This window comes from Hippopotamus amphibius, chromosome 2, assembly GCF_030028045.1.
Source record: "Hippopotamus amphibius kiboko isolate mHipAmp2 chromosome 2, mHipAmp2.hap2, whole genome shotgun sequence".
NCBI lineage: Eukaryota > Metazoa > Chordata > Mammalia > Artiodactyla > Hippopotamidae > Hippopotamus > Hippopotamus amphibius.
The window spans coordinates 197,485,813-197,499,124 of NC_080187.1; the positions used below are offsets into that span (position 1 = coordinate 197,485,813).

Below are 13,312 nucleotides of genomic sequence, written 5' to 3' on the forward strand. Positions count from 1 at the left end.
AGTCTCTATAATCAGGCTTCTGTCACTACTTCACTGAAACACTCCATATAATGCCATCCATGGCCATCCAATTCCCAGCCAAGAAATCCAGTCTTGTCTTTTCTTTTCTTTCTTTTTTTAAAGCATTTAACACTGAAATATTCCTTACTTGAGATGACCTTTGGATTTTCATGATACCACTCTCTGGCCTTCATTCTCAGCCTTCTTTCTCTACAGCCCCTTAGGTGTTGGTGTTCCCCAGGAGTCTGATAAATACCTCCAGCCTAGACTACCAACACACACACAGAGTCTTGGCTAGAGACAGAGTCATATAACCAATGGCCAACTAATTCTACTTGTATGTCAACAGGTACCTCCAAACAAAATTCTCATTTTCCAATTCCCCTTACACAAAACCTCCTGGTATTCCTTAGCGTAGCTGATGTCACTATCTAGCGGCCCAACCCAGAAATCTGGAAGTCACTGTTACTTCCTACTTCTCTTTCACAAGAAATACCACCAATTTTACTTACTATATATTGTTCAAATATGCCTCCTCCTTTCTACTCCTGCTACTGCCCTGGTTCCAATATTCATCAGCTTATGTCTATATTGTTTCAAAGACCACTTTCTAGCATCTAGCTTCACCCTTTCCAACAAACCCTTCAGCCTACTGCCAGTGACCCAAAATGCAATAAAGCAAGCACTTCAGCATAAAGTGAAGGTTCTTCATGATCTGAATTTTTTCTTCTGTTTACACCCAGCACTACCTTGCCTCCTTAAAGTAGCATGTCTTCACATCTTCGAATCTGTTGAGTGGAATGTCCTGCCCTATTTGCTTGGCAAGTTCTCACTTCTCCTTAAAAAGCTAGTTGAAAAGAAGTTCAGTTCAAAGGCCATCTCACTTATGAAGCCTTCCCAAATATCTCCAGACTGAAGCTACCATATACATATGCCTCTACACGTCCAATACATTTCTTGTACTGACCTAGTTCTCCAAAAGCTTGTGAGCTCCCTGACTGCAAGAATTTTTCATTTGTTTCCTCTGGGCAGCCTCACAGCACTTTGCACAAGATATGTATTTAATGACTAAAGACACCAAAATCAGTCTCATTATTTTATAGACACATTACATTTATTCAAAAAGGTATATATATATAAAATTATCTCCAAAGTAAAAAATAAAGCTAACATTCGAAGATTAGGTGAGCTTCATGTTACAGAATAGAAAGCTGATATGCAATGGATACAATGTTAGAGGTTATATATAAAGCACACACATTAGAACTTCTGGCTTGCTAAGTTTGCCACACTGATCATGCCTCTACCTTTACCAACAATAATTCTGTAATAAATGTATTAAATACATAATTTAATTTGTAAATGGAATAGACAAATGAAAGTAAGTGGGACACTTGAATTGTTATTCTGATTTCAAAGTGAAATTTGTATTTTTCACTCCTAGCTTCCCAAAGTAAGTAAACAAGAAAAATCAAAGGAAAATAATTTCACTTAAAGTGATTATCTTTTCATATAAGGTATAATGAAAAGAAACAAAATAGGCTAAAATAGGATTATATATCCTTAACTGATTTTTTAAGACAGAAATTAAACCATTTGCTCAAGTCAAACTGATGATATGAAATTTTCAGTTTGTAACAGATTTTAACTTAAAATTTTATCTTTCAACTTAATTTATCCTAAATTTTCGGGCAATAAAGTACTTTTACAAATAGTACTTTTGTTTACAAAAAGTACTTTTACAAATACAGTTGACCCTTGAACAACATAGGTTTGAACTTCGTGAGCCTACTTATACATGGATATCTTTCTATAGTAAGTACTTCAGTACTACATGGTCTGTGGTTGGTTCAATTCGCAGATGCAGAGGAACTGCAGATACAGAGTGACTGACTATAGATCACATGCAGATTAACCCCCACATTGTTTACAGGTCAACTACAGTAACATTCTAAGAAACTTATCAAATGATAAAAATTCTATCCAATCTATAAATGTTAAAAACTATTATAATAACATGGTGCTATGTAAACCGACCTGGGTCCATATGGAGGGGAAAAGGTGTGACCAAAGAAGTGTCTATATATATATCCATCCAACTTCTCAAATACTCCAACATTATCTACTTGATATTCCTTCATGTCTTTAAGATAATCTTTAACATCATTAACAAAGTCAGTGAAGAGCTTCTGGTCATGTATAAAGACACCATTTAGGAAAAACTTATTGATGAAGTGATCAAGTTCTTTCCAATGATGAAAACTATCCAGTTTTTCTAACAAATACCTTTCAATTAGCTGTCTAAATTCATCTATCCTTACAGGATTCAACATTTTGACATTAAAAAGGTTAATGGATTCCTGTTGAGCACATTCAAATACACCAGAACAAGCCTTTCTGAAAGAATTATAATTTTCACCACAGTCATGCTTGGCACTGCACTTCTGTGAGTTTGTATTTTTTCCAAATTCTTCAAAATGAGCCTTTTCTTTCCTTCTCTCTCTTTGCATAGTAGGGCCTCTACTATTCTGGTTTTGTGTGCGTGCCTTATACTGTGGATACAAATATTCACTAAAAACTGTTGGTTTTTTATCTGCTGCTTCTTTTGTAGCACCAAATCTTTTATTGCCTTTTTCATCAAAGATATTCTTGGTGGTATCTTTGAAATGCCTGAAAGTGGATTTAACTGAATCTGAGAACTTTTTCAGATTTTCTTTTACAGCTTCTTTAGCCTGTTTAATTTTTTCTTTATGATGCCTCACAAACTCCTTGGTAGAATTCTTCATGGCATCAAATGTTTCCTTAACAGAACCCAAAAATGTTTCCTTTGACTTATTTTTAGCTCTGTGGTTTCCTCTGTTCCCTTTCTTTTTTCCATCAGTTTCTTGTTTTCCATTTTGATCTTTTGCTTCAACATACAGTCTCTCCCACAAATCAGAACGCTGCTGTTCAAAGTTTAGCTTGCGCTCCAGCTCAGTGAGTCTTTCCCGTAACATTTCTATTTCCTTTTTTTCACTGGGAGAGTCTGGGTTGCCATATGACTGACTAGAGCTCAGCTGCTGGAGTTCCACCCTTAAAGCCATGGTTATTAGTCGTTCTCTTTCCAGTTCCCTCCTTAGCATCTTTGCTTCTGCCAACAGAGTCTCCTTTTGATTAAGGAAGCTGTTTGTTTTCAGCTTTTCTTCTTCCAAATGCTGTTTCAGTTTCTGATTTTCTGTAACCAATTCAGCGCTTGTCCCTTTATCTTCCAATATCCTAATCTGTTCTCTTAGTTTCCTTAACTCTTCCTGTAATGAAGATAAGGCTTTTTCTTCCTTCTCCAGAGATGTTCTAAGATACTCATTTTCTGTATCGAGGTTCTTTTTCTGAGTTTCAAAGGACATCTTCTCTGCTTTAGTATGGGTCCAACAGCTTGCAAGGTTTTCCTTCAATGACTAAATTTTTTGAAAGATAAGAAAGAAAAATGTCCAGTGCTTTAAAAGCTGAATTTAAATCTTTAAGATATAACAAATACTCAAATGTTTAGTGTCTATTTCTGCAGAGACTATCCTTTATGTAGTTCTTTCAATATATGAAAATTAGAAAATACAAGGAGCTGCATCAAAATAAAAACATAGCATGCTGGAAGAAGACAGCTTTCTATCTTTGACTACAGGAATCTAATCTCTCCTGAGAAGGCTCCTAGAGAGAGTTTAGGAAGGACTAAAGATTCTCTGATCCTTGGGTAAGGGAGATTATCTTTTATAAAAAGTAAAATTACAGCTAGAGATGACTTCAGGCTTCAAAAAGTTCTGTTTATACTCACTGCGCTCTTTGAAGGAAAAAAATTTCAATAATCTTAGCCCTATTTGAAATATCTTGGTCCTATGCAAATTAACATCTCTAAGTGCAGATAAGTCACACGTTCTCCCATACTGACTGAATCTTGGTAACATTTACAACTAATTTCTCCAATTTCAAATAATTTTCTGAAGAGACTGTAACTAGATTAGCAATGTAACTCTGAAATCAGCACCCTTGCTGATAGAGAAAGTATGTCCAATCAGGTTTACAGAATTTTGCTGTAGTGCTAGGTAGCCTTGAATGATCTGATTTTTCCTTTCAATACATGTATTAGTAAAAAAAGAAAAACTTTAATCACACAGCAAGAAACTAAACAATATATTTAAACAGGTTAATGGTTATAGCACTATCCAGTCCATTAAAATATCTTCATAAATCAACAAAATGATACTTCAGCTTTGCTTAATTTACTACAAACATTATGACTATTCCCTTTGAATCAGACCAGAAAAACATCTGATTTATGGAGACAAAAAAAAAAAAAAGTCCTTTGAATGACAGTATTTTTCACTTGAAAAATAACTCTCTCTAATGGATGTTTCACTGTCTAGCTCATTAATCTTCAAAGAGCAAATTAAAATTTAAAATTTCCTGACAGTCATTTCATCTGCTCTCCCTATATGAGAGAAAACAAGTTTCATCTACCCAAAAGAAGTGGACTTTGGAGAATATTATGCTTAGTGAAGTAAGTCAGAGAAAGACAAATACTGTATGATATCACTTATACGTGGAATTCAAAACATAATATAAACAAATGTATATAGCAAAACAGAAACAGACTCAGATACAGAAAACAAACTAGTGGTTACCAGTGAGGAGAGGGAAAGGGGAGGGGCACATTAAGGGTATGGGATTAAGAGATACAAACTACTACCATGTATAAAATACATAAGCAACAGGATATATTGTATACCACAGGAAATTATAGGCATTATCTTATAATAACTTTTAATGTATAATCTGTAAAAATACTGAATCACTATGCTGTACACCTGATATAATACTGTAAATCAACTACACTTAAGTAATTTTTTAAGTGAACTATGGAGTAGAACTGACTAATGTAACATTATCTTTAAATGCACAAGCACGGAGAGCACCACAGAATGACTGGAGGGTACAATATTCTGTATCCAGTAAACTCTAAAATCTTAAATTAAGTGACTAATAAGAGAATCCTGGACAGGTCTTCCATGATGATCTTCAAAATCCAAACCACATTTAACAGCTGGAGACAAGAGGTTTGCAAGAACTGACTCAGTAAAAATCTACACAGGGCGAGTCTCCTTACAGCCAACATCATTCTATGGAATCAGAAACCATGATGGTAAAGAAGAAAATGGCTGCTCTTTTTTATAACATCCTCTGCTCAAGGCAGGGAAAACTATTTACAATTAACTTCAGAAGTCCCTCCCTGAAAGATATAATTCAGATATTAAGTGGGATTCTGTCTTCCAAAGAAATATAATCATAACCCTATAAAGAATATATATATATATATATATAAATTGTGAAGAAAATTTAGGGAAATGGAAGGAAAAAGGAACAGTTTACCTTTCTACCCTGAGCTTATCTATAATCCCTACACCATTCCTAGGCAAGAACTAGAGAGGAGACCAGGTATTTTCTAATCCTCATAAACCCAGAATGGACATCACAGTCCTGTTAGAGCTAGGTGAATTTCAGGTATGAAAGTGTAACATGCTTTCTCTTTCTTCATAACTGACACAAAATCAGAGAAAAAGGACCAGCTGATTATTTCCCTTGATCAAGGGTGGCTCCTAGAGAAGCCACAAACTCTCCTCTTCCTCTCTCACTGAATGAAAATGTTTTGCTTGGCTCTATAAAAATAATGTTAATCATGTTTTATATGTAACATAAATGAAAATAATGGTAACTATAATATAGTGATTAGGAATAACATCTTTGGAGTCAGATTAACAGAATTAAATTCAGCTCTGCTGGTTGCTAGACATGGGAAAGTTAACTTTTTTGAACCTCTTTCCCATCTATAATCTGCCAGATGTGGCAAGAAATAAGAGAAATACTGTATGTGAGGTACAACAATAACCAGGACACAGTAAGTACTCAATCATCAAGTACCAATATTATTGATTTACTAATCTGCACTGTACTTATATCTGAATAGCATAATAATTATTGGCTAACAAAATTTTTAAAATTTATTACTAGTACATACCTTATAATCTACAAACGACTCTTGTTCCTGTTGACACTGGGAAAGATAATCCTTCATGTCATTCAATTCATCTTCATGTATCTTTCTGACTAACTGTTGACGTTTCTGAATCTGAATTGTGCCTAAAAATAAAACTTTTTATTAGGGATACATAACATAAATGGCACGATTAATATTTTTAAACATACAATAAAACATTTATTTTGCATATATATTTAACTGCTTAATCAAGACAGGATCATTTTCTTCAAAATATCAGCATTTCACAGTTCTATAAAAATTCTGATTATTATAAACAAAGAAGGAATAAGTAAAATCTTATGGTGTCATTCATCAAATGGTGGCATATGGATGTTATTTATAAATCAGGCCAAGTAGGTTAATATATTTCTTATTTTATTTAGCATACACCAGGGATATTTAAGCAGTGCACTATCCTTTTGATTAAAACAAGCCAGACCATATTACCTTACCAAACAAAATAATTTATGTAATGTTTCTGTCTTACTATATTGAAGGCACTCAAGTCTGTGGTTTTTAAGGGCTCTCTTGAGGTACATAAAGTGTTGCATTCCTCACTTCAACAGAAAGAAACAAACCATGGGTCTATTCACAGGTTATAAGTCACTAAGGAAAAATGAAAATGTCTATTTTTCCTCACTATATTTTGCCTAAATGACACAGCACAAGCCCAAAAAGAATAGCAAGGAAAATAATTGGCTAACTATGATTACCCACCATTCTCAAAGCCAGATCTTTTAAGAACTCTGCATTAGTTAGGTCTGTATTGGAGTATCACCATCCCTATCCCAGTGATAAAGGAACCGCAAATTAATCAGGATGTTCTATATTTTCACCCTAAAAATCAAAATGTTAATTTGCGAAGACATGCTATTCACATGCTTCATGCTTGAGAAAAAAACAACACTAAACCAAAAAGAAGGCAAAATGCATTTGGCAACCATAATATTACATCTACTGAGTGGCATGCCATTACATAAACACATCACAGAATTTGGTAATGAGAGAATATAATAATTAATAGTTTGTTGATTTCTGAAAAATTAACTTATTTCATCGGTACGTCTTGAAAACCACTAAAGAGAAAACTTTTGCCAAATTGCAGACAACTGTTACCAGTTAATAGCTATGATATTCTGTTAGAATTCACTTCTCCACAATAAATAGGAAAAAAATCACAAATTTGCATGGCAAAATCGTTTCAATATTACTCAAAAGAATCTCAGAGTTTTTGAAACACTGTAATTTATCTATAGTTCCCAAAGCAACAGAACACTTCTAACTTTTTCTCAAGCCGCTAACAATGAATTTGTTTGGCCACTGGAAAATAATTTAAAAATGTGTTGAGATCTGAGTTTTCGGTACTATTACATAGCATATGTTTGATGACTGTCATTGTGCCCTTTATCAATCAACCTCACTAACTATTAGGTTTTTTTCCCTCTACATCTTCAGCTGCCTAACTATAAAGTTTTACAACCCAGGGTGTAAGGCCTTCTGGTTATGTCCACAAATCTGCCTCCCTTAACCAAATAAACCCACTGTCAGGTTTTGCTAACAACTGCTGTAAGACTTCTCTTCTACAGATAGAGTCTCTACCTCACCACAGCTTGCAGCCAATACATCCAGCTGCCTGTTGAGCATAATTTTTGAGGTGTCTTCATTAAAAAAAAAAAAAAAACTTACTTCAGCACCTGCCCTAATTTATTCTAAAATAAAGTTGGGTGAAAACAAACTAAACTGTGCTCACCATGTACTGTACTAACTTTTATCATCTAGCAAAACCCTTCCCCTCAAACTCCCCCAACGCCAAAAGTAAAGCAACTAACACACTTCTACACTTCTTGGAATTTAAAAAGTAAACCACCAATATCTCAAGTATCCAGGGTCAAAGTTCTATGTTCCATTGTTACTTTAGTGTCCCTTATTTCACCAATCTTCTCTCCAACCCCACCATCACTAGAACTGGCAAGGTCCTGATCACCAAATACCTGAATTACAAAACCTTCTAGCTGACTGTTCTAATTTATCCCACACTATTTTCCTGCACTTTTCTTCTAAAATTACTGCTGCCAGGTCACTCTATAAATCAAACTCTCCTACTCAGAGTCCAAGATGTTTTACAATATAATAGCATCCCACATATTCCAACCTTATATTCCATTATTTCTAAATATTCTGCTATAATCCTGCCAGTCTTTTCAGTACTCCCAAAACTAGCAAGTTTACTTTCAGGTTATCAGGTTCTGCACTGCTAGAACATTCTACTTTCCTTCCACATAGCATAAGCATAAGTCCACACCCAACTCAAATCCTACCATCTCTAGGATGACTCAGTGTCATAAAATGAAATTCACTGTTGATTTAGGATATGGATAGTCTACAGGTAAAAGAAAGAATAAGACAGGTGCTTCATCAAGATTTTAAAAAAAAAAATTTGTATGCACTTTCAGGACCTGAAACAGTGACAAACACCTATAGTACATTCTTTTACTATCCTCAGTCCTTCTAGCTCTCTCTTCCTTCCAAAATAGATCTGACACTTCAAATTTACATGGAGCCAATGTCTGTCAGTGTTCTGAGTGATTAACTTAGTAGTGTGTTCTTGTTAAATGATTGTAAAGCAAATGACTGATTATGGAGTGCCTGGGAAATTCAAGCTGGCTCTAAAACCAACTCAAAAGAACCCTCAAAGTATTGAGATCAGTGCCACAATTAAGAAAAAAAATGTGATGTCCTTAAAAGTGACTTTGAAAAGCTATCATTCAGGTTAAGTTTTTGTATATTCCCTGAGCCAATCTCATTAGTATATAAGACCTATTAGTATGAAGGTTGTTCCTATTCTGAAAACCTGGTTTGAAATACTGCAGGAAAATATTTTATTAAATGTAATTAATAAAGTAAATTTTACAAGTAACCAAAATTCTTAAGTAACAGGGCAATAATTTCTCAATTTTGAAAGCACTCCTAATTGATCATTCTACAAAATACTTAAAGATCATGCAATTTATAGGGTTTTAATGCAATGTGGATTAACATTAAATTACTGTCCAATTTTTTTTTTTAGTAAGAGAAAAAGATTAAAATAAGACCTTCTCCTTTGTTACCTCCATGTTTACCTGCAAGGGGAAAAAACCATGCTCAAAAAAATGTATTCATATATTTGCTCCAGCTAGATAATAAACAAGTTAAATACATATTTCAAGTCAAATCTCATCACAACAAACTTCAAGGGAGGATACAAATTACATGATCCCAATATTAAATTCAAGCAGACATCCACCAGGAGTCTACTTATTTTTATTAATATAAAGGTAAATAGGAAACACATTTTACTGACTCTGACTTCAAACAAGAATTGGTTGTCTTCGTTACATTTCTTCTAACATTACACTGTGTTGAATAATACATCTTTTCCACAAATCAACAAAGGGTACATGTAATTCTTCAATTTTAAGGAACACACTGTTGGAAGGAACTAGTAAAACCAGATTACTCAGAAAGCCAAACTGTGGATTATGTAGGCAAAAATCCTAAAAGTAGTTAATATAAGGCAAACTGAAATCTGTGAAGTTGACAAGATCAAAGACATTCGTTTAAGTGTGTTTTTCAAAATTCTAATAATGCAAAAAGTATGAAAGCTCAGTTCTCAGTCTTATCTTTGTACAAATATACACCTTAAATAAGATTCAATGGTTAGACTCCCTAAAGAAAAATAACACCACATGGAATTCCTTCCTCTTTTCACCCAGGATACTTTTAATGAAAGGTTCTGCATTAAGAAAACTATTAATCAATGTAAATAAACACTAGCAAGGATAATAGTGAGAAAAGGATAAAACAAATGAATTCTTATGTCATGTGAATCACGGAAGGAACAACAATGATCACAAAATACAACACTTGCATGAAACCTGAAGGTAGAAATGATGAGCACCAATTATTGTGACATTTCAAATGTAACTATTTCAACTGGAATTTAAATAATTCTCCTACTAAAGTCACAGTTAAAACTAGTTTAACTGTGATCCTAAATTAAAATGATTTGCCTCGTTAAGCATTTCAAATTTTTAATCTTCCAAAATTTTATTTAAAAAAAAATACATATATATGAACAATCCTGACATTTCTTAAATACTGCTTCATTTAAGTGCAAACAGCTTTGTGAGGCAACACTATCCCCATTTTCCAAGTAAGAAAACTAAGGCTCAAACAGGCACAAGCTTTCCAAGGTCGTATTTTAAAGATGACCCTGAAAACAGATCCCAGAATTCCTCACTCTGCACCATCAGTTTATATACAACAAATGTTCAAATACTCACCATAGAAATGTCCAAATCCCATGCTGATTGCAATCACCAAAGCAAGTATAACACATTTATTGAGACCACTACTGAACTGACGTTTACACAGCTCCTTAGAGGGTTCAGTTTCTTGTTCAGCAAGTAGCCTTTCCTCAGTTTCTGAACTAGAAACCGTCTTCTTCCTTGCACGGCGTCGTCTAAAGGCCAGACTGGGCTGACGACTGGTTTCATCACTGCTGGATTCGTCATCACTAGGCTGAGATGAAAATACTATTTTAAAAAGAAAAATGTAGAAAAATGTTAAATATTTTAGAAAAGCTTTCCCAGTAAATATGATTTAGAATGCCATCCCTACATGCCTTTTTACATACAACAGCCAAGAACAAAACAACACAAAAGAAACAAAAACTCAAGCTTTCAAGTTTATCAACATAAAGCCCAAGATTTCAACTGTTATACATAAGAATCTGTTAACTACAGAGGGTCTGGTTTTAGTTTTGTTGTTTTTTTTTTTAACCTCCCTTATAGTTTACACCATTAGAACAATCATTCTCATAGCCTATTCAATTTCACTGCTATTAGAGCCACAAACAAATGCTATTTCTAGAAGGGAAAAAAACCCTCTATCTCTTCATTTAATTTCAAATAGAGGTAATTTAAGCTCAACTGTTTAAGGAACAGAGGGAGGTATATAAGTAGTTCCTGTGTCTTAAAAAAAAGGCAATAACTATCAAAAATTTCCTTGAGTGTATTAGTCTCTAGTTTTGTTGCCATCCTATGAGCCCAAAAGCTGTTGTATGAGCCCAAAATTAAGGTTCAAAGCACTATAGTTCAACATAGGTTTCCAGAAGTCAGATGAGCCCTTCCCTTCGACTGCCACTCTTACTAGAAGGTTATTAATTTTACCCTCTAGTAAATATGTCAGCATGAGGAAGTGACACAATAGCTATCTCCGATATTAAGGACTAGTCTTGTGCTGCTCCTTTATGAAAAGAATAATAAAGAACAACAAATTGAAAAAAAAATTCCACAAGAAATCTCAAGTACTAGAAGCATATTCATTGGAAAAAACCATCTTCAGCTTTTTCAAGTGTATAATTTCTTAACATTGTTCCATATATCAATAAACTATATGCTGACACAAAAGATTAGATGACTCAGTAATAACTTCCATAGGCCATGGAGAAGAAAAAAAGTACTAAAAGTAAGGATTAAATGTGAATGTGAATGTGATACAACGAGCTCCAAAATAACAAACATTCATGCTTTGAAAAAGCAAAACAGCTTTTCAGAAGACAGGGTATCCATGCCACAGCAAAGCTGGTGACTTGGGTTAGACAATACTTAAAAGACAGATCACAGAGAATTCAGTTAACTTTCACATAACAACAAACACAAAGATAGAAGGCACTACTGAATCAATGAATATGCCTAATATTTAGTGATATAGATGCCAGTGAGAGATCTTTTGGTCATAACCCTTATGCCCATCATGTTTATCTGGTTATTCTTGATCACTAGTTTTTCCAAGATGTCGTCGCCTCATCTGTGAGGTTACATTTCTTGGACAAAGAGAAAGAAAGGAAGACTTAAACAAAGCATTACATAATACAAAGGCATTCATGATCATGGCTGGAGTACTTAAGTCAGACTTTCTGACATTATTAAGATGGGTAAATATAAAAACAAACCATTGTCAAAATTTCTTAAATTTTCAATTCCACATTAACTTATTGCCTTCACTACACATTATAAGTAAACAAACCAGCCTAATCCATACAAACAAATTCGCATCCTTATCTAATGCTTCCATCTTTTTTAACCCATACATAGCATAGCTGAAAATTTTTTATTTTTATACTTCTTTTAAAGCATAATTTGGCCCACAGTACAAGATGCAAGCAATGCAAAGGCATGCAATAAGCTTAGCCAGCTTTATTACAAGATCAATTTTGAACACCTGTTCAGAGTATCACAGATTACAATAGATATCTTTAAAGCACTAAGTAAATAGTAAATGTGACTAGGCACACTCAGCTCTAGAAAAGCTGATCAAATTTAGTCACAACCACCTTGGAAAGCGAGTTGGCTAGGAACATGGTGTTTCAGCTGATCATCCCATCCCCTTATGCATTCAGGAATCTTCCACAGCTTCTCCCACCACCTTTCTTTTGTGAATAAACAGGAAAAAAGATGTATAAAGCTTAATTATAAAGAATAAAAAGGAAAGAGAATTGAAAAATACTTATTTTAATTATCATTAACATTATCACTTGTGCTCCATCAAAATCAAATAATCATGCCTTTTTAAAAAACACATATATACAATACAAACTTTTCTACAACTACCAAGTCTGGTTCCTTAGAGGAGGACAGGGTCATATGGAGGGAGTGGGAAATGTTCTTAAATCAACAAAAAGATTATTGCCACAAGAATCTGATTTATAAGAAGAAAAAAAATGAAGCTGAAATCCTATAGAGATGAGAAGAAAGGGAAAAGAGAAAAAAAAAAAAAAAAAAAAAAGCAACAGGTAGCAGGAAATTAACCAACCAAGAAAAATACGGGCTAAGGGAAGAGAACAAAAACTCTTGATAACTGACGTATATATACTATTTTCAACATAGTCCAAAATATCATTTTTGATTATTTTTTTAACATTTTCTTTATTGAAATAATTAATTCCCTTGGGAGGGATAGCAATGGATAAAAATACACCTAAAAAAATATTCTGGTTAACCGAATCTGTAAAATTCCCAAGAAGTCCAAGTCCAAGAAAGGAGATTAAAAACTAGAATAATGTGCTTTGAAATACTGAAGTTCCTGGAAAAAAAATCAACAGTGTGTGGCATCATTTCTTAAATGTCTGCTTGAACTCTTCTGCAATGCTCCTGGCTTCAATTTGACTACACATTCTGGACCACAAATATTCTCAAATTAAACCAG

At 33.9% G+C, this 13,312-nt stretch overlaps 1 protein-coding gene across 4 annotated transcripts in view; it reads right to left on the reverse strand.

Annotated features, from left to right (window-relative positions):
• The window catches only part of CCPG1 (cell cycle progression 1), a 41,457-nt gene that overhangs the window by 1,196 nt on the left and 26,949 nt on the right, over nucleotides 1-13,312 (reverse strand). For 3 of the 4 annotated variants that reach the window (XM_057722368.1, XM_057722366.1, XM_057722367.1), the window contains exons 6-9: nucleotides 12,441-12,536; nucleotides 10,387-10,638; nucleotides 6,044-6,165; nucleotides 2,038-3,434 (exon numbers count right to left, since the gene is read on the reverse strand). In XM_057722368.1, the coding sequence (XP_057578351.1) occupies nucleotides 2,038-3,434; nucleotides 6,044-6,165; nucleotides 10,387-10,638; nucleotides 12,441-12,536 (1,867 nt within the window). The remainder of the gene's footprint in view (nucleotides 1-2,037; nucleotides 3,435-6,043; nucleotides 6,166-10,386; nucleotides 10,639-12,440; nucleotides 12,537-13,312) is intronic. The other variant, XM_057722369.1, reaches the window with a different exon arrangement.